The sequence below is a fragment of the Camelus dromedarius genome, chromosome 9, assembly GCF_036321535.1.
Source record: "Camelus dromedarius isolate mCamDro1 chromosome 9, mCamDro1.pat, whole genome shotgun sequence".
Lineage (NCBI taxonomy): Eukaryota > Metazoa > Chordata > Mammalia > Artiodactyla > Camelidae > Camelus > Camelus dromedarius.
In genome coordinates, this window is record NC_087444.1 from 72,458,501 (window position 1) to 72,481,073 (window position 22,573).

The 22,573-nt window shown below is 40.5% G+C and overlaps 1 protein-coding gene across 1 annotated transcript in view; it reads left to right on the forward strand.

The window, feature by feature from the left end:
* ARHGAP35 (Rho GTPase activating protein 35) overlaps nucleotides 1-22,573 on the forward strand; it is a 108,946-nt gene that overhangs the window by 51,171 nt on the left and 35,202 nt on the right. Inside the window, exon 3 of the mRNA XM_031458950.2 lies at nucleotides 415-559. Coding sequence (XP_031314810.1) covers nucleotides 415-559 — 145 coding nt within the window. The remainder of the gene's footprint in view (nucleotides 1-414; nucleotides 560-22,573) is intronic.

Consider the following 22,573-nt stretch of genomic DNA (forward strand, 5'->3'; position numbering starts at 1 on the left):
TTTTAATTCCATTTTTTAATCTTTTTTAAAGAGTTTAGCTTCTTGGAGCATTATCTGTATGGGATGTTTGGAAAACTTCCTGTTTACTCCATTGCACCTCTGATAAAGGATGTTGGGCGGTCATCTCGTGGTTACTAAATAAACATGGCCTGTTTCTTATAAACACCTTTGTTCTGATAGTGCAGTTTCATGCTCAAGGTGTGACTCTGTGGCAACTTGTCAGCAGCTTGTGTGATACTTGGAATCTAGAAAATACGAAATTAATGAGATGAGTAAACGGGTCTCTATCCTGCTTGGAATCTTTCTAGCAGTTTCCACACCACTGTGAGTTCCCCTCTGGAAGCCTTACTGATGTTTGAGTTGTAAATTAAGACTCACTTTGTTTTTGTGCTTTCTTTTCCTTTTCCTGAACAGAAACCAAAGCCCAAACCCCGGCCATCCATCACAAAGGCAACCTGGGAGAGTAACTACTTTGGGGTGCCCTTAACAACCGTCGTAACTCCAGAGAAGCCGATTCCTGTTTTCATTGAGAGATGTATCGAGTACATTGAAGCCATAGGTGAGTGTTACCTCAGAGCAGATCACAGCTTTCACTGTCTATAGGATGCATTCTAGAGGGCTAAGCCATCTGGAGATTCTGGAATCATTTCTCATTTTCTGTGAGATGCTTTCTCAGAAGAAGCTGAGCAATCCCGACAGCTGTCAGACTTGTGGATCCTCCACCTTCGTGTAGTTTTGAGGCTTGTCGTGCAGGATATGTTAGGCCTTCAAGTGTGTGGGAGCAGTCTTGGTCTCAGGAATGCAGTTGTGGCTGCTTACGGTACCTTCTCAGTGCTACCCCAGTTCCTTGCCGTGGCATGCAACCTGTTTGTCCCCTACAGAAGTCTCAGCAGAGAAAGGGTTTTATTTGTCAGTGACTTCAGCACCATAGTGGACACAAATGGTAATAATACATTTTGGCTTAATAAAAGGAATGCGTAGTTGTGATTGTTAACAACCCTTGGCCATCGATCAGGTGCCTGAAATTCATACACTGATAGAATTTTTTCCTGAGGTAAAAATCCAGCTAGGATGCTTAGATATCTTCTAGTCAAGCAGCTGCATTTCAGTTCCCACTGACGACTTGGTGTTATCACAAAGGCCGACTGTCTTAAAACTTTCTGCATTGTTCTTGGATTGTGTTGAAAATATTTATTCTGTTCATTTAAAGCTCCGATAGTGTGTTCCCTTGGCATTTCTTTTGAAACCCCTGGAGCTTCCAGTTTCATGTCATTGTTTTCCTTGATTTTCTCCTGGATGCTTTCAGAGCTGATGAGCTTTGAGAAGGTGGTTCAGTGGGCACATGGTTATGTGGATTCTTGAGCATTAATAGTTGAACTCAAGAATATAGACTTACACTAATTTGAAACCAAGTTATAGGCTCCCTATGTGTTTTTAATTTCAGTATCACCTGTAATGATATAAGTATTGCATGCTGTGGACAGCTACCAAGCTCTGCTGATAATTTCAGCAGCATCATAGTAAGCTAAGTGATGATAATGTTTTCTTAGGATGTGTCAAATCTGGGAAAATAGGTTTCAAATTGAAGCTCTCTAAAGACGACTTATTTTCAGGGTTTTCTCTGCAGTACAGCAGGGTCGAATCACAGTAAGCACTTTGCATAATCATAGCAGACTGGTAGCTTTGTTTAGTCCTTTATGTACCCAAAACCTTTTGTCAGTGTCCATCTTCTTGACATTGGTTTTATATTAGTTTCTTCCTGGCATCTCTCCCTTGGTCAAGGAGAAAATATACAGGAAGCAAGTTTAAGTGATTCAGGCCTCTCCTTGCTGACCAACACTTTGGAGAGGTAGTTTTATATCATTTGGGGAGGCGAGGGTTGGCATGGAAGCCTTTTTTCCTTAACTTGTTATTTTGAAATGATTTCATATTTATGGAAAAGATACCAAAATTTTAAGTTGTAACAAATTGAAAGTTATGACAGTTCTCAGGTTTCCTAAATGTTAACATTTTACCACATTCCCTGTACCATTCTTTCTCTCTATATATTTGTATCTTTTTTTCTTAAATGTTTGAAAGTTACAGATATGATGCACCTTCTAAACACTTCAGTGGGCATTTCCTCAAAACATTCTCTTTATATAACCACCATGCTTTTATCAAAATTAAGACGTTACGATTAACCCAGTATTAACCTATCTAATCTGTAGATGTTTTCATATCATCAGTTGTCACAGTAACATCCTTTAATAGCAAAAGACAAAAAATATTTTGGTCCTGGACCTAATCTCAGACCATGTGTTACGTTTAATTATCAAGTCTCTTTAGTCTCTTTTAATCTAGAACAGTTCAATTTATCTGTTTTTCATGGCCTTGATAGTTTTAAAGAATACAGATCAGTTATCTTGTAGGAGGTTCCTGAACTTGAGGGTTTTGTTTCTTGTTTTTGATGTTTCCCTATGGTTAGGTTCATGTTTACACCTCCAGCAGACATAGCTGGGAAACAAGGCTGTGTCCTTCTCAGTGCATCATACCAGGTGGCATGTGTTGTCGATTTGTCCCATCCCTGGAGATGTTCTCTTTGATCCCTTGATTAAGGTGGTGGTGCCTGCCAAGCTTCTCCACTATAAAGCTACTCTTATCCCCCTTTGTATAAGTAAGCATTTTGTAGGGAGATGCTTTGAGACTTGCAAGTATCTGGTTTCTTGTAATATTTTCACCCACTAGCTTTAGCACCTATTGATGATTCTTGCCTCAGTCAATGGTCACCTTAGTTTTTCCAATGCCCTAGTTTTTTTTTTTTTTTTTTTTTTTTTAATCATTTATTAGTTAGAATTCTGTCAGGGAGAGCTTTCCCTTTTCAGGGGGATCCTTTTGTGAATGGGCTCCTTGTCTGGCTCACCTGTGGTAGCACCGGATGCCTGATTTATCCACAGTGTCCACAAGCTGAGCACATCAGTGGTTTTGACCTACCATATGCACTTGCTTCTCTGACTCTTCCACTGTGATTAACTTGTTTAACATCCAGTGACAAAACTATACCTCTCTCTGCTCTTCTACCTCTTCAGCCCTGCCCCTAGTCCACCACAGCCACCACTGGGCTGCTGCTTCTCTTAAAGCTCTATTAGATTGCGCCACTGCTCACCCTGTCACCAAAAAGCTTGGAGCTTCAGAGTCCTCTCTGACTCACCTAATCAGTTCCCAAATGTGTCGCTTCTCCCTTGTCGTCTTCTTGGCTCTGTCCCCGCCACTTCATTTCCCGTCTCACCGTCACCCTCCTTCTCAGTCCATCCTGATTATGTGACAGTTCCTCTATATAAACCTATTCTTGGTTCCTCATTGCCTAGCAGATGCTGGCACTCTCTTGACTCCTTTCCATACGCAGTACTGCAGTCCTGTTGTGCCGTGGGGTCTGCCTGCTCTCCTGCCTCCGTCCTTTCCTCTTTCCCTCCCTCTGTCCCGCTCCTTCTTTCTGTTTTATACTACCGTAGGCATTAATTTTAAAATTGTTTTACAAGAATACACACAATGTATTAGAAGATATGGCCCAAGCAGAATTTCTTTGTGTTACTCTGCTTTGCATACACCCTTCATGTGGTTTGAAACGTGTCCCACATTCCTGCTTGCCTCTGGAACTTGTCCTCGTTCTTCAGGATTCCCCCACCCCCAGTAGCACTTCAAATGTGACCTCCCTGGTAGTTCTCAGCACGTTTCAACTTCTTGAGAATAGGATTCTCTCTTCTTGTCTTGGAGAGCCTGACACATGATATACGTTAATTGTGGGTAGAATGATTGGTTTTCATCCTGGAGTACCTTAATTCCATTGTTCTCCTCGTCTTTCTTTTTTCTTTTAAATTTTGGTCATATACATCCCCTCATTGGCATTAGTTTGTACTTTTATAGAATTTCAGGAAAAATATTAAATGTGAGTTTAGTGTGTGTGTTGGGGGCAAACTTTTTTCCTCTTTAAAAATTAAAGCATGTTCATTGTAGAAATTCAACAAAAGGCAAAAACTGTGAAAAAGAATTTAAAGATTCATTGATGTTCCACTATTTTCTTGTAGTCTTAGTTCTCTGCATTTGTATAGGTTTTTACTTTTACATAATTCAGAGTATGTGGTATGATAGTTCTCAAAAAATTTTGAACATAGCTCAGGTAAGACTAAAGAGCCCTAAGTTTACCGGCTTACCTACTCCTGTTTTCCTGTGGAAGAAAGAATTCAGTAACGAAGAGTTATGTTGGAGGACCATTTTTTGACAACCATTGCTTTTTAAACCAATACTGTTCTGTGAGCATGTTCCCCTGTCATTAAATACTCTGTAAAAATACGACTTTGAATTGCTGTACAGTGTTCTTTTACATGGCTGTAACACACGTGTTTTAAACATTTCCCTGTTCTTGGGCCCATGTAGCATTTTCTCCTAGTGTACTTAAAACAGATTCAGTAGAAGAGGCATTTGGGAAGAGTGATGTAGAGCTTCAGATCTGCAGTTAGATCACGTTTGGAATCTCTGTTCTGCCATTTGCTCATCTGTAAACTGAGGGTGATGACAGGACCTGCCTCCTCATGCCGCCGCCAGGGTTCAGGGGACTTGCCTTTTGGATGCAGAGCATGGCACCTGGCACACGGACGGTGCGTGCTGCTTGTTGCTGTTAGCTTCCCTCGTAATACACTTGGTCGTCCTTCCTGTGGCCTATCAGACTACTGTTAAATGTCAATTATCCTTAACTTTTAAATTTGAAAGTGGTAAAACCTATTGAAAAGAGTAGTACAATAATTACCCAGTACTCACCAGTGGTTAACATTTTGCCCTTTCTCCCCATAATATTTATTGTTGTTAAACCATTTGAAAATGAGCTGCAGACACCATGTCACGTCACTCCTGAAAATCTCAGCATATGTCTCTAAGCTTAAGGATTGTCTCCTCCATCACTGCAAGAACATTATCACTTTTAAGAATATTAGCATTAATTCAGTAGTATTTCGTATACAGTTTATGTTTAAATTTACTCAGTTCACTTAGAACTGTATCTGATAGCTGAGCATTTTGTTCTAGGAGTCAATCAGTATTCACAGTGCATTTAGTTATAGCCTCCTTAGTTCCTTTCAGTCCAGAACAGTTCTCCCTGCCCTTTTCTCTTTTTTTTCATGACTTTTTTTTGAAGAGCCTAGACAGCTGTCTTGTAGAATGTCGCATTGTGTGGTGTGCTGTCTGTACATCTCCGTTGTCCTCAGCCCCCTTCTGATGCCACTCGTGGCCACTTCATCACATGGCTCTTGTCTGAGACAAGGGCTAGGACTGAAGACATGGTGGACGGACGGAGCAACAAGACTGCTTCCTCCTTCCCTGGACAGAGCACATCTGTGAATTGGGCATAGGGACTCTGTAAGATTTTGGTGAATGATTGATTGGATGATGTATGGATTAGGGATTTTTTTCCCCAGTTCTAACTGATTTATACTGAACTTACATTTTTCTTAAGGAAAGCCTGTACTGACATCTGACCACCGCATCCCAGCTCTCCCTCTCTTGCTCGTGGTACAAGTTTCCTCATGGTAGTCCAGGCAATCACGATTGGAGGTGATATTCCAAACGAAACTTGTTTGCCAAGACTGCCCTGCCCCGTGCAGTTCAAAGTCAAAAGTCATTGTGTCCCTGTTTTTGTGTCCCATCTTACGCACCTTGGTACTGTCCTCATCCAGGCAAATAAAATATTGCGTCATCACTTTCAAGGGAAGTGCTTGGGAGTTCAATCTCCTGCCGGCTATGGTGAGGCCTTTCGTGCCTCAGGGCCTGTGTTGCTACCCACCTGCCATGTCACAGCCAGTGTCACAATAGAAGCCAAACAAAACCAAAACCTTGTGGTGGAGAGGAAATGGCATGACCGTTATGAATTGGCATAACTTGAACTATCCCTTCACCTTAAAAATATTTTTTATTACAAGAGTAATGTATTTGCTCACTGTAAAAAATGTAATCATTATAAACATAGATAGATGTTATATAGGTATGTATATAACTGTGTAACATAGTGAAAGTCCTTTATAATCCCAGATCTCCAGAAGTAATCAGCATTAATAGTTGGGCTGTGTTTTCTGCTAATACTGCTCCCCAAAATGTTTAAAAACATGAAGTAGTGTACCTGCTGTTCTCCAGCTTGTTTTTTTGTTTTAATTTAATACTGTTGTATCTTGGGCATTGTCTTTTAAAATTTCATCTCCAGGCTAACTGCATTTTAACCTTTGATCTAAGAAGAAGGTGGCAAAGTTGGGTTCAGAGGGAGTCTCTGGGAGTGCAGGGAGAGAAGCTTTGTTGGCAGCCAACTCCGCATTCCAGAGGTGGCCCATGGCAGGTTCCTGTGACTCCCAGGTCCAGCCCCATGTTTTGTGAGTAAATTGCCAACTCCTCCTAAACATGAATCACAGAGGAAGGATCGCTGCCTACTTGCCTCAAAACGTGCTGCTCCTGCTATTACCAGGACCCTGTTGGAGATCCTCCCCCATATTCATAGGTTAGCTCATAACATTGTGGGTGGAGGTTGGTTCCGGTTTGCACCTGTCTTTTCCTGAGCTTTCTGACCGTTCGTTTATCCTTGTTTAATATTGTCTAAAATTGGAATGTGTTCAAGAAATAACCAGTAGGTAGAACAGCTTTCAGATTGATTTACAGATGCTTTTAGCCCAGTCCAGGCCCAGGGACAACCTCTCTGCTTGCTGTGCTAATAGGATATTAGATTGTTCACTGTCTCAGCTCCGGTTACATGGGAGGGCTGGAAAAGGGCATGTAACTACTGCAGCTGCTCTGGGGTCCCCATGGCGGGGAAGGGGGTGGGCACTGACTCAGGGGGTCAGACTGACTTCACATTTCTGGCTAGAAAGCTTTTTCTTCCATTTTTCATCCAAATGGAAAATTTGTTGGGGCAGTGGAGTCACTGCTGCCCCTCTGTAGCAGCAGGACTCCTCAGTGAGAGAGAACATGGGCCAAGCTAATCTGAGATGTCTGATGCATGGCAGGAAGTAGGAATATTCACTTCTGGACAGAGTTTATCTCACTGGAATTGGGGTGAAGACTTACTTTTAAAGCCTACTCACAATCCTCCTGAGAGTAATTTCTCAGAATAAGTATGCTATCTTTACACCTCACTGTGGTCACAAAACTAAGCTTTTAAATCTGGGGTCTCTGGGCCAGTTTTGAGTCAAGGTTTCCTTCCCGCACTTAGGGAGAAATATCCATGTCCTACCACATAGAAACCTCCTGAGGGAGCGTCAGGTGTCACTCCTGCCCATCCCAAAAGGTCTAGTATCCTGGAGGCTGAATGCCTAGTACCCTGCTCATCTGGGCTCTGCTGCATGTATTCCCCAGGCCTGAAGCCTCACTTGTCAGTCATTTAACTAAAAGTAGCATTCTCTAGGAATGATTTCTTTGAATAATGTGTGAGGCCAAATCTCCTTGTTCCCTCTTTATGTGATTTGTTAACTTTTTTCTTTTGGCTGCGGGAGGGGGCAGGTGACAGTGCAAAAATTATTTGACATCTAGTAGTCCTTTTCTTAATTGCTTTGCTTACTGAGAGGTGACCAATCCCTAGCACCTCTAGCAAATGCTGCAGAGGGCTGAGAAAAAGAACTGTTTCCAGGGAGAAATAGTTTCACTTGGATAGAAAGCCTCTCTTTTGCGCCTTGAATTATAATGTATTCAGACCATACTGTATAAATAACTGGTAGGCTATGGTTTTGTTAATGCATCTTAATTTCTGTTAGTCTCCGTGAAATGAAAAACTCCCTGTAGTCAAGAAAGCCTGAAGCTATTTAAAATAATAATGCCAAAGATGGTCTGCCGTCACGTTAACTCTCCCCATTTTCTATTCTTGACACATTTATTGAGTGCTTGCTATGATCCAGGCATTGTACTGGGTACTTGGCGTATGTGATCTCATTTCACAGGAGGTTGTTTTGTTGCTGTAAGAATCCAGACTTGGTGGGAAGGTGGCCCTTGGGAGGGGGTCAGGGTATATCGCAGTCTTTTATCCCTGTAGGGAGGGCCTCGGTGTCAATAAAGTGTAACCTGGCTAGAGAGAAGGTGGCAGCATTTATTTTCTCTCCTCTTGCTCTCTGAGGGGAATCCTACCCCAAAATCTGGTAACAGAACCAGGACTCTGCCTTTCAAGGCAGCACCCACCTGGGCACAATATTATGGTTGAAATTCACATTTGTTTCCGAAAGCCCTTTGCTGGAAGGCCTGGAATTGAGCCACACAACCCTGTGTTGGGGTTTTAGTGCCTACACTTTGCAGGCTGTGTAATGCAAGAGGGGTTTTTTCTGTCTGCTTTCCAGGGACACTCCTTGATGGGCAGCAGAATTGGGTCATTCAAGCTTGACCTCTCATCTCTAGTTGAGTGGGAGAATCCAGATATTGCACCAAGTGGGTAGAAAGCCAGGAATTTCCTGATAAGCTGTTAGTAGATCTAAAAATACTTAGCGTACCATCTTTTGATTGGAGGGGGTAGATGGATGGCAGATTCCATTCATTCAACAGATATTTATTGAATTAATTTATTAATATATTAATTAGTGTTTGGCATCATGTTGAACTAATGTTGCCTTATGATGTCCAGGGGTAAGAGAGAGAGACATAATCACACAAATGAATAATTAATTCAGACAAGGAACATTGTTGGATTTTAAAATCACTGGAGACTAAAGCAACCAACAGGAAAGACCAAGTAATGATACGGAACAGTTAAAACCCTCGCCACACCGCTGCTGTTGAGGTGCATAAACAAACTAACTTGTCCATTTATCCACTAGAATACTACTCACAGGCCAAAAGGAATGAGTTACTGCTACACGTAGCAACATTGTCAGATCTCAAAATCATTATATGCTGAGAGTGACAGAAGGCAGACACAAAAGACTACAAATTATGATTCCAATTACATATGGCTCTGGAAAATGCAGACTAATCTTTAATGACAGGAGACAGATCAGTGGTTGCCTAGGAGCTAGGAATGGCAAAAAGAATTGATTGCAAAAGGGCATGGGAAAACTGGGGGGTGATGGATGTATTCCATATCTTGATTTGGTGATGATTTTACTCATGTATGTATTTCAGAATTATCAAATTGTATACTTTTAATGGATACAGTTTATTGTATATAAATTATGCCTCAATGGTTGATTTTTTTTTTTAAATCACTGGGGCAAAGTATTGAAGAAACTTGGTATTTGCATGGTCTCAGAATACCACTCAGCATACTAATTACTAACTGCAAAGGGGAAATGTACCTTTAGAATGGAGAGAGATGGGAGTTACCACTTTAACAAAGTGATCAGATCCTCAGTAGCAGTTCAGCCTAACACTGTGCTGCCTTCTTGCCAAAAATATTTCATCCTAACCTTATCATGAGGAAACAATCAGACAAATCCAGAATGTGATATATTTTGCAAGACAGCTGGCCTTGACTCAGTAAAAAAGGTTATTGTCATGAAAAAGAAAATTTGGGAGCCTAATGCAACTTTTGCATTTGTAACATGACCCCTTTCCCATTCGAATAGCCAAGTGTTAAGTCCATGAGCTTTTGAATCACCTCTGGTGTTCTTGACTTTCCCACATGGTATTTGGCCTTAAACTGTCTAAGCCTCATTTTCCTGTTCCTTCAAACTGGGAATAAAAATAATAACTCTTTCAAAGGGAATTTTTTACAATTAAATGAACTCCTGTTTTCAATGTTCTTAGCATAATGACTGGTACATAGTAATCACTTCAGTTGATGTTGGCCATCATTTTGGTAGCTCCTGTTATACTGACTTGCTGTGGTTGTGGAAATCCAAACAGGACACTTCCCCCAAGTAGTAATAGATGAGACTAGACAATGTCTGTAGGCAGTTTCTTAAAACTTCTCATTGAAGTGTAGTATCCATTAAGAAGAGTGCACCCATCATAAGTACAGCTCAGTGTGAATAGCCACAAACCGAACACAACCTGTGTAACCAGTACCCAGAGGAAACAGAAGATGACTAGCCCCCTCTGAAACTTACCAGAGATAACTACTACCCTGGCTTCTAACAGTTATAGAATAATTTTGCCTGCTTTTGTACTTTAATAAGGGAGTCATACCAAATGCATAGTTTTGATCTAGCTTTTTTCACTCAACATTATGTCTGTGAGATTCTTCTGTGGTTGAATCCATAAATTTACTCATGGTTGTATGAATCATTAATTCTCATTGCTGTATACTGTTTCATCATATGAACAGTCTATAGTTTATTTATTCATTCTACTCTTCATGGGTATTTGGGCACTTTCCAGTTTTGAGCTGTTAGGTATAGTGCTGCTGAACATTTTTGTACGTGAATTTTGGTACATATATATGCACTCACATGCTTCGAATATATACCCAGGAGCCAGGAGTAAGGTAGTTTTCAATAATTAATTTTAGCATGTTGAAGATGTTGGTTTAAAAGATGTCTTGAAGCAATTTCAGTCCCTGAAGGGGTAGTAAATCTATGAGGCTGAGGCTAAAGCAGTAAGGGGAATCTCTGTGCTACTTATTTATGGCTTTGTGTTTCCTGTCTTTTAAGGGGTAAGGGGCGTTCTGGCAAGGGTGTATGTGGGTGCACAAAGCTGTGTTACACATTCTTCTGGCAGCTAGATCATTCCCATTTGCAAAATGTGCCTGGCTGGGAGGATCTTGAATTCTTCCAATACCTTGTGTAGTGGTGCAGCCCTTTTCTATGCTGGGGCTCTCCCTGTGGTTTTGAGTTGAGACTGTGGTTAGCACAGATCTTGATAACCCTGTGGCTTTTACTTGATGGTCCATCATAGGGCATTGCTCCCTGATTAAGGTTTATCCATTTGTAGCAGAGATAAGTAGGTGTGCTTATTGACACCTACCAGTGAGATTCTAAAATGAAAGGTTCAGCCCTGTGGGCAGTTTGTAAGGGGAGGAAGGGTGAGGCAGTCTGGAAGCTAGGCTGTTACCCTACTGTCTCTGAGGGTGAGCATGGAGCCCTACAGCTGTGGCTGGAGATCAGCTTGTCTGCTTTGTTCTCAGGTCAGGGGTGGCCCACGGCTCCTCTGTGCCAAATGGAAGCCCTCTATAAAAATGATCTTTGACAGAATGCTTGGAGCTGTGACCTTCCTCCTGATTGAGCTCATTTGCCTGGGTAAATGATCAGAGTGCTTTCTGCATGGCAGATTTAAATTTCACCACTAATTGAGGGTAGCATCTTTGGGGAGAAACGCTTGCCATTAAATCAGAGGCCTTTGGGAGACAGCCTAGCAACAAGCACATCAGGGCCAATGATTAAATGGCAGAGAGTGGAGGTGGGGAGAGGACAGAGTGCAACTGTTATTAGTTACTGGGGGACAGGCCACGGAGAAGCCAAGTGAGAACTTCTGCCGTGTGCCCGTGGGAACTGTGTGCACGTGCAGTACACGTTGTGTATGTTTTGGGTGGCCTTTTCCCCCCTTTTTTCTTGCTGCTGACCAATCTGTACAGGATGAACCTGAAGCCGAACTGCCTGGATTTAAATCTCCATTCTGCTGTTTGTGAACAAGTGTTTAACCTCTCTGTGACTCAGTTTCCTGGACTATAAAATGAGGACAAAGATAGTACAGTACCTGGCAGTTTGTAAGTGATCAATTAGCATTTGTTGCTGCTGCTCTTATCATTGGCACTAAGGTGCATCTTCCACTCTTGTTGGGCCTCTCAGCTTGCTGGAGCGCTTGTTCAGTTGCCAAGCCCTGCTGTCCACTGGACTTTGTTCCCTTACCCCATGTAGAGGCACCTCGCCTTCAACATCCAGCCCAGTCCTCCCCCTCCAGGGAGAGTAGCCCGTTGACGCACTCCCCTTGTTGAATTTCAGAGGTCCTGATAGCCAGACGGGTCAAGCATGGACTTTGGAACCAGTTACACTCAGTTCAAAATCCCAGCTCTTCTACTTTTCTTAGTTAAACTGCTTCGCACCTCTGAGCTCTGTGCTTCCTCTGTAAAATGAAGCTACTGATAATACCCACTTTATTAGGGCTGTGAGGATTGACTGATATTATGTGTATAAGGTGCTTGGCCTGGCATATAATCAACATTCAGAAAAGGGGAGATTTTGTTATTTTGTGGTGAAATTTTCAGTATTAACTTCTTGCTTGTCCTCTGATTATTTCATGGGTTGGTTTTGAGTCCTTTTTTAGACGTTCACTCCTTACAGTCAGGGATGTTTGTTACATGTTGTTTTAAATCTTCTCCATACTTACTCGGGCTGTGATAAATACCAGGGAATCTTCTTCCACAGAGCTATCTTCACCTCCATTTTACTTCACTTTTTAGATAACTCTGCATTTATTTCTCTGCCTGGTTCCAAAGTGCCAGAGGAACTCCAGTGCTTAGAACTGCGAGGCTCCTGTCCTCTTCTCATTCATTCAGCACAGAGAGATTGAGCACCTTATATACTGTGTGCTATGCACTGTTCAAGATGCTGATGATACAGTATTGGACAAAAGAGATAAAAGTCCTTGCCCTTATGCAGTGTACATTGCAGTCTAGTGGGAAAGACAGTGATAACAAAATATAAAGAATCTTAGTGCTTGAGAGGAAAAAAATGAAACAGGAAAGTGGTATGTGAAATGTCTAGGGTGAGGGTTAAAATCTTAGATACAGAGGGCTGGAGGAGAGTCATTGATGAGAGCCTAAAGTGAGGGAGGGACGGAGCCATGCCATTACCTGGGGAAGGGACCTTCCAGAGAACAGCAAGTGTAAAATTCCTGAGATTGAAAGATTCCTGGTAAGGATCATGGCTTTTACTTTGAGTGAGGTAAGAAGCCATTGGAGAGTTTTGAGTGAAGGAACAGTAGTTAGCCTTTGTTTAATAAAATAACTGGCCACCATGTGGAGAACAGCACTGACCCTTGAGGACTTGAATGCACTTGATCTAGCTGCCTTTCTGCAGATCTTTCTCCACTCTGCCCTTTCTTTCTCACCCATGCTGGCAGGGGTTCACCTAGACCTTTGCTTAGACCTGAAAGGGTGGATGGAGGTATATAACTTTAGCATGGGAATAGCGTGGATTAGAGCCCAAACTGGAAGAATGCAAGAAATGGGAAGTAGATGGGTTACTTCCTGATTCTGACTGGCTTTTCCAACCTCATCTTTCTTCACGCTTTTCAGTTTCATGCCTCCACGTCTTTACTCATCATTGTTCTGTCTCACATGTTATTTCCCCTCCCACCTGACAAATCCTCACTCTTTCTAAAGCCTTCCCTCTCTAAACATGCCTGTTATAGCAGATTTCCCCATGTATTAAGGTTAAATGATGTCATAAGGGTGGGGCCCTGGTCTAATAGGATTAGTGTCCTTGTAAGAAGAGACATGAGAGCTCTCACCAGAAACCAAATTTGCCAGCACCTTGATCTTGGACTTCCCAGCTTCTAGAACTGTGAGAGAATACATTTCTGTTATTTAAGCCACCCTGTCTATGGTATTTTGTCATAGTAGCCCAAGCAGAAGAACACAGATGGCACAGTAATTGTTGCAGACATCAGAACTCCTAAGATCCTTAAGGTATGGACTGATCCTTTCTTCATTTATGTATCCCTGTGGAGCCTAGCCCTCCAGAGACCGCAGCCAGGGATCTTTGTGTTTACATGACCAGAAGAGAGCAATTGGGTCAGTAAGAATGGGAATTGAGGCAACAGAAAGTCAGAAGGACTGAGGCTGCTGGAAGAAGACATGGAAGAATATCACTTGAGAATCCTGGTCTAAAAAGATAAGCTCACTCTTTTGTGTTGCTCTTGGCTCTCAGGTGGTTTATTTGTTTGATATGTAAGATGATTTGGGTATTGGACAGTTGAATCCCACTTTTTCAAACAAAGATGGTGCAAGGCCTTGTGATTTCACACCAGTTTTGTTCCTTCACCCTTGGCTGGAATCCTTTGTCTGCTTGAATTTGGTGGCCTCCCAACAGTTTAAAACAAACTCACACAGTTTATCTTTTCAGGTAATCTGCAAATTGGTTGAAACAAGATCTTTCTAGTATGTAGCTCCTGATAACTGCAGCTACAATCTGTGTTTCTTTTTTGTGATCTGTTTTTTGTGTTTCGAAAGCCACAACAGTAAACTCTTTCTTCTGTTGTGGTTGTCAGGAGCCAGCATTTGGGCTCTGGCAGCAAGAGATTGTTTTTTGTGGAAACTTAATCTATAATGAGGTACTTCACTTCCCGGCCTGGGCACTCTGTGAAGAGCATGTATTCCTTTATAACTCATGAAGAGAATGAAGGACCCCAAATCTGGGTAAATTCAAAATTCTTCCGGGCCTTGAAAAATGTAGGTTATGTAGTAGTTGTTGTTGTTTCAATATCACTAAGACTAAATGAAGAAAAACAAGGTGAAAATACCAATCTGAATTGAACTAAATATAACAACTATTGATTTTAAGAAGTCCCTTAGCTCTAAATTGCCCCTACCCATGTGATAACAGCTCTGGGAGGGGGGGACAGTACAGTAGTAACTGTAGGTATTAATGACAAGTTAGGCTAGTTTGGAAAACATTAAAATGGGCTGAGTGTGTATCATCGGAGGGAAGGAATGTGGAGGTAGCTGTTTTAACAACAGTAATGATGAGGATAATTAACATTTAGGAGGCCTGGTTCTAAGCTCTTTATAAGCATTATTTCATTGCATCGTCACAGTGAGGGGTAGAGCCCCAGAGGAGCTGTCCCTTGCCCACACACAGCCAGCCTTTCAACAGCCTTCTTGGCAGCAATTAGGTAAGGCCGACAATATCTTCCTAATCTGAACAAAACTATTTCATATTTCCTGTGTTTTGGGTAAGGAATTTCCATCTTCATAGTGATCTTTGAAGGAAAGGACTTACACAGCATTTAAATAATATAAGCAAGACTACAGGGGAACTTCTTAAACCACTTAGGGGAAAAATGGTTGTGTTTTTTACAAAATGGAAACTGCTTTATTATTGTCATACTTTTCTTCTTGAAAGATACAGAGAAGAAAGTAAAAATGAGCCTTAATGGTGCCACCCAATTATAACCGTTGTTTAAAAAGACAGATACTATACAGCATAGTGGTTAAGGCAACTCACTGGAATCAATCTGTTTGGATGCCAGGCTTAATTCTGCTCCTTATGCGCTCTGTGATCTGGGGCAAGTTCTGTCTTAGTTTCCTCATCTATTAAATGGGGATGCTGACAAAAAACAGTATCTGATATATCCAGATATCCTCTTGAAAGTTAACCAACTATTTCTGAGCATTTGAGAAACACTTGTTTATAGCTCTCAACATACTAATCACAAATGACTTAACTATTATTAAAGCAGACCTTTTAACACTGCTTGCTATTCAGATGGTACAATCCTTCATCTTTTTTTTTCCTTGAAAAGTCTGATTTAAACTATTAAATGTATAGCTTAGATGATTTATTCTTCCAAATAGGCTTTCTCAGTGACTTCAGATTTATGAAGTTGGGCATTTTGGTGTGGTGGCAGGGTGATTGATGGCAGGCATCCAAACATCTGACTTTTAGTTCTGGATCTGTCATTCACTCATGCAGGCAATAAGAATCTTCAGTAGTCCAGAAGACAATGAATGGGATATGGTCCTGGCCCTTAGGACTTAGCAAATGAGAACGGGGGAATCAGTACAGGAGGAGGGATATGCCTGTGTTCAAGACCATGAGAACCCAGAGGAGGGAGCTGGGGTCCTTTCATCTCTCTTATGCTTCATTTCTTCAGTACGGAATGGAGGTGCTGTCTGCCTCACCTGTGCTTCCTGATATTGAAGATGACAGGAGGGACACATGGAAGTGTTTGTAAGTTATGAAACTTGGCAGCTGTTCTTGTATTGTGGTGTATTGGTCTCATAATTTGAAAGGTAGAAGTAAGGCCTTCAGTTACTCTTGAATAGGCATGTGCTGGGTGACGTATCTCATCTAATCTTTACAGCAGCCTTGTGACCCAGACCATCTAATAATGCCAGGAAGATTAGAGGTGATTGGCAGCCATGCCTTCCCAGGTAGAGCGGGATTATCACAACTTTGGTCATATTTCTGGCATATCTTACCTATTAAGAGGTTGTCATTTTGATCATGGTCTGTATCTAGACTTTTTGATTTGGTGGGCCAGTACTGTTATCCTCAGCATTTTGGCGGTGACAAGAGGGTTGCCAGCTTTTTGTTCTGCGAAACAAGGACATTAAATTTTTTTAAACTATCTTTTATGGCTGTTATTTCATAAAAGGGAGAATACTTCAGCAATCCCAAAGTAGTAGGAAAGATGATTTCAGAATATAGGCTTCGCCCTCTATTAATTTTTTTTAAATCATGTGTTTGATGTAAAATGTGCAGTGATGTAAAATGTGCAGTGGGACAATGTGCAGTGAAAAGGTAAGTCTCCCTCTAAGCCCCCCACTCCAGTTCCTCTAAACTAGCAAACTTTTTTTATCTGTATATAAGTTGCAGATACCTTGTTTGATTTCTTTATAATCTTTCTTATAGAATGTATTCATTTGTTTTTACATTTGAAGCTTTTATTGTTTCCTTTGTCTTCTAAGCTTTTGATATATTTAGAAACATTTACCCCACTCCAAGATTATTTTTGAAAGTCTGCCATAGCTCTTCCCTATTTTACATTCTCTATGGTTTTATTTTTATCTGAAATTCATTCTGTGAAAGATGCAACTTTATTTCAGATGTGACAGCATTGTTTATTGCATCACCTATCTTCCTAATTTTTAAAGCTATTTGTATACATTACAGTATACACTACTGAATTACAATATGCATTGGAGTGCCTTTCTGAACACTCTCATCTCATTGATCTAGCTAGCTAGCTACCCATCCATCCATGTGCCAGAAATACACTGTTTTAATGACTGAGTTTATAGGTAGCCACTTTGGAATTATCTTGGCTTTTCTCACTTGTTTAATTTTCTTTATGAAGTCTTTTGTAATCCTGCTGAGATCATATTAAATCATACATTTACTGTTGATATCTTTATGATGTTATATTTTTGTTGTTCCTCAGGGGCATTTTAAAACTTTTCTTCATATAGTTCTTGGCTTTTGTTTTTTTGTTGTTTTCTTTTTTTTTAGGTGCATGTATAAAAGGGAGAAATAGGTATGTGTTTATATAGATGAAGGCTTTTGATTTCTGCATATTAATTTTGTACCCAGACTCCTTACTGAATTTTTTATTGCTTATAATAGTTTTTGAAATTATTCAGTCAGCTCTATTGAAATATAATTTACCTATAACAAAACCAATTATAAGTGTATACCCAGTGAGTTTTGACAAATAATGTACAATTACATAATCACCACCACAATCAAGATATAGAACTTCTTGGGTTTTTTAGGTAAATAAGTTATAGCATCTGTAAATAATTATATATAATTTACCTCCTTTTCCTCTGATTTCCCCCTCCCCCCCGACTATATTGGCCAATATATTTGTCCTCCAGGATAGTGTTACATAATGCTAGTACAATGGATAGCCTTATTTTATTCCATGCTGACTGTAGTATTTTTTATTTCATTTATTATTTATCTATCCATCCTTTTTTACTAAGAGTTTTTTTGGTTTATCAAGAGTAGAAATAGGGGGTAGGGTATAGCTCAAGTGGTAGAGTGCATGCTTAGCAAGCATGAGGTCCTAGGTTCAGTTCCCTGTACAATAGATTAATAGATAAAACCTAATTACCTCCCCCTGCCAAAAAAAAAAAAAAAAGTGGGGTTAAATTATATTGAATATCCTTTGAGCTTTTATAAAAATGCAGAGATGCCATCATAATTTTTCTCTTTTGATCTATTTGGGAATATATTAAATTAATCTTCTACTGTTGATCCACTTGAGCAGTCCTAGAATAAATCATACTTGGTGTGACATAATGGGAAATAGATATTTGGTCTTTATCCCCAGGTTCTGGCACACAGCTCCTAAAACCATTGATATCTCTGGACTGATGAGTCTCTTTAAAAGCTAGGGTTGACTGATGACTTGGGGCCCCTAGATAGCTTCAGGATGCGGCTGGTCACCAGAAAGACCAAGACAAAATTAGAGGGTTGGAATTTTTAGCCCTATCCGCCAACCCCTGGGGAGAGGCAAGTGACTGGAGACTGAGTTCAGTCACCGAAAGCCAATAATTTAACCTGTCATACCTACGTAATGAAGCCTACAGAAAACCCCTAAATGATGGAATTCAGAGAGCTTCTTGGTTGAGGTGCTGGGAGGGTGACATTCTCTGAGAGAGCACAGAAGCTCCATGCCTCTTTCCCTACACCTTGCCCTATGCATCTCTTCCATTTTCCTGTTCCTAATTTGTATCTTTTATAATAAACTGGTAATATTAAATAAAATGTGTTCTTGAGTTCTTCGAGCTGTTTAGGCAAATTATCAAACCTGAGGAGTTGTGGGAACTCCTGATTTATATCCTGTCATCCAGAAGTACAAGAGGCCTAGGGCTTGTGACTGGTGCCTGAAATGGGGGCCAATCTTGTGCGACTGAACCCTTAACCTGGGGGGTCTATGCCAGTTACAGGTGTCATTAGTGTCAGAATTGAATTGAATTGAATTGTTGGCCATTCAGCTGGAGTCCAGAGAGCTGGAGAATTGGTTGGTGTGAGAAAAAACCCACACACATTTGGTGTCAGAAGTGTTGTGGGTAAAAACAGAAAGCTGGGTTATACCTTATTATTTTTAAGTGTACTGCTGAATGCTGTTTGCTAATAGTTTTTGCATCGGTGTTCATAAATGAGGCTTTTCTGTAGGTATTTTTTTCCTCTTGAATGCTCAAAAATGTTTCTGTCTTTATATTCAAGTGACAATTTTGCTAGATATAAAATTGGGTTAGCCTTTCTTTCCTTGTGGACTTTACAGGCACAGTTCTGCTGTCTTCCAGGGTGGGCCTTGCATTGGAGAAATCTGAGGCCAGCCTGTGTTTCACCTGATGCCACAAAGATTCTTCTCTCTCTCTCTTTTAATAAGTTTTCCAGGACATACCTTGTTAATTGCCTTAAGTTTTTCCTGGAACATAGTGAGCCCTTTTAATCTGTAGATTTGAGTCATCCTAACTTCTGTTCTTTGTGTCCCTTACAGGGTTTTCAGCAATGTCTTTTCTTTCCCATGTGTTTTTTATTTCTGTAATGGAAAAAGATTTATTTTCTCTTCTACTTCCCTGTGCTCTGCCGCTAGATGTTTTATCTACTTTTGTTGTCTTACATCTTTTCTAAGTGTATTTCTGCTTTACACGCTGTTTCAGAGAGGAGATTGCATTATTCATTTCTTTTTTAATTCATGGGAATATATTTTTATTTACTAATGGCAGCATTTTTGATGAATGTTCTTTGCAGTTTGTTTTTCTTGTACTTAAAAAATTTTTTATTTTATTTGTTTTTTTGCTGGTAGTCTTATTGGAGATCTTGTGCTGGTTCCTTTTTTATTGTGATTTTTAAAATGTACATAACAAAGTTTATCATCTTAACCATTTTTTAAACGTACAGTTCAATATATGCTAGGTCCTTTTATAAAATTATCATTCACCTTTGAATGAGGTGATTCCTTCCAGTCTAGCAATTTGTAGAAAATTCTTCTGGGGAGGGGCTAACCTAGCAGGAGTTTTTCTTAAATATTCTATATGTGGATATTCTAGTAGCCTTTCTTGCCCTCAGACATCTGGACTTGGCCGTTGTAATGCCCCAGGCATCTCTCTCTGCCACCCTGCCTCCTTGATAGACCACTCCCTATAGGTTTGACTTGTGTGTATGAGTCTTCATGTCAGGCTGAGTCTGAGGGAGCCTCAGTCACCAGTCCCTGAGCCAGTTTCCAGTGTTTGAAACAATGGATTGCCGGTGTTGCCTGCTTAAAATGAAGCGTTTACTTTTTAGAAGGAGACTTGCATGCTTTGTCTGACATCTGTAATAACAGGCATTCTCTCTGATCGCTTTCCCACACCCTTAATTGACCTTTACAGCATTTGGTGGTTCTTACTCATATATTGGGGTTTGGGGTCACAGATGTCTCTAGTTTTGTCAAAGACGTGATGTTTCTGTTTCTCATTCTCCTGGTTGCTTTTGTGTGGTTCTCTAGAGAAGGGGTAAAATCTTTATTCTGCCATTTTAAAATGAAGTATAATCTCCTAACTTTAATAAATTTAGCATTCTGAAAAATTCATTTTTATACTCATTTTTTGCCTCCTGATAAGAACTTCCTCACTACTGATGATTGGGGAATTGCTGCTTTTGTGTCATTTAAAGGTAACCTGATCTTGTTGAGGGAGGGCTTGAGGGCTTAGTGAGAGGGATGTATTTAGACCCTTTCCAGCATTCTCTCCATTAGCCTAGCTATTTCTGTCTCCCTCTGATTTTATTAGCATTTCAGTTAGATCTCTTTCCTCGGTTACCCATCTTCTTGTGTGTATATATATCACTATGCTGAGAAGCTTGAGAAAGATATGTCTCCTTTATGATCCGGCAGTGTGTGCTGCAGGAGTAAATGCAGACCAGTCTAATCACCAAAACAGGAAGCTCTTTGTGAGCTTTTAGGTAACAGATCCCTGTGGTTTCCTTAGACCTTGTAGTATGGAGAATTGCATCGATTTTTATTTTTTAGTCTACATAAGGAAAGTTCCTTTTTAGGGAATAGATTTTCTTTTTCACTCCAGCCTTAATTATTACTGTCATTTCTTTAGCTAAATTTTTTATTTTCCAGCTGGCCATAGTATCTCAGTCAGATTAGACCAGGTTAAAATTTCAGTAGCTTAAAAGAGCAAAGCTTTTTTTTCCCCTTCCCCTCACCCATGATGTCTGTTCTGGGAGCTGTACTCTTCATCGTACTCACTCAGGGATCCAGCTGATGGAGCAGCCACCCTCTTGAATGACAGTGGGTGCGAAGGGAAAGAGACCCCTGGGGGAATCTCACTCAGCAATTAAATGCTCAGCCTCACCTCACTTCTACTCATAAGGCATTGGTCAGAGCTGGACACCCGGCTTTACCTAGCGACAGTGGGGCAAAAAGAATTTATTCTTTCTTGTTCTCGGGAAAAGAGATTGGGACATTGGGAGAAGCACTAATGATGACCATGGCTACCTGTCAGTTGTTTGAGCAGAGTTGACAAGTGTTCCATTTTCTGGAACAAGTGTTTGTATTTGTACGTTTTTCTTTTAGCATGCTAGTGGATCAGAGCGTCTTTGCCTAGCTCTGCGTAGAACTTCGTGGATGATTGTGCAAAGGGAGGAGGTTGGGAGCTGATCTCCTTTCTCTTCTGCATGATCTTACTTAATCCCCATACAGCCTTATGAGACAAGAGACTATTGTTTTCCTGTTTTAATGATGAGCTGCTACTGAGAAAAATTAAGTCATTTGCCCAAAAGTGGCTTAACTAATAAGTAGCAGATGTAGATCAGCTCAGATGTTGATCTGTCTAATTCCAGAACTCAGGCTCTTAATCTTCTTTATTTATGTCTTAGGGCCTGAGTGTCCCCAACTTTTAAATGTAAGGCTTATTGGACTAGCTTGTCTACAACGGCCTTCCTGACTTAAAAATCTGCCTACCTTCCTATAACTAGCAGAACAGCCCTGGTTGTCTGTGCTTTGAAATGCTAGCCCTTACAATATTTGGCCTTTCATAGAAGCAGGGAACCAAAGCCCGAATAATTTTTAAATGGAAGTCCTGATATGGCAGAGAAACGTGATTCATGGCAGTACAAACCAGACTTCTCGTGTTTGATTATAGCGTGGACCTTGGCAGCCAGCAGTTGTGGTGGCTTGATAGTTTCCGATCAGAATGTCCAGAGCCAGCATTCTTTGTGTGTGGGGATATATGCACAGTAGAAAGGTGCTTTCTTTGGCTTTCTAAGTAAATCTGGCAATTAGGAGCCCAGCTTTTAAAATAGGTCAAACTCAAGACTTTTTTTTTTTTTTTTTTTTTTTTTTTTTTTGCTGGGTCCTAAACCTAAAGGTTTCTACTCTTTTTTTAAACCATTTGTTGTTCTTGTTGTAAAACAGATGCTCCTTGTTAAAAATAATCAAAGGCAGAGTGTTTAAAAATTGGTGCAAACGTGTGCTGTTGGTGGGAATATAAATAGATGTAGCCATTTGAAAAGGTAATTTGGCAATATCTTAAAAATTTTAAACTTGTATGTTCTCAGTCTTAACCCTTTCCCTTCTGGGAATTTGTCCTATGGAAATGTTTGCATATGTCCACAAAGGTATGTACAAGGATGTCTATTAATAGAATAGTGCATCCACATGGTGGAGTGCTAGGCAAGTGTTAAAAATATTAGGTTTATCTAGCCAATGTGGGACTATATGTCCGTGATTTATTGTCAGGTGGGAAAAGCAAGTTGCAAAATAACGTTTGTAGTGCGATCCAGTTATAAGGTGGCGAAAACCTGTGTATGTATGCTTCTGACTCGATGTGGTGAAACATAGGGCTTTTACTATTTACTCTCTGTGTAACTACTATATTGTATGAAAAGAAGTTTAACAATAAATATATATTACTTTTAAAAGATGAAACTGTATAGAATTGTTTGAAGTAGAAAAGTATAGTTGCTTCGTCATTCCTCGC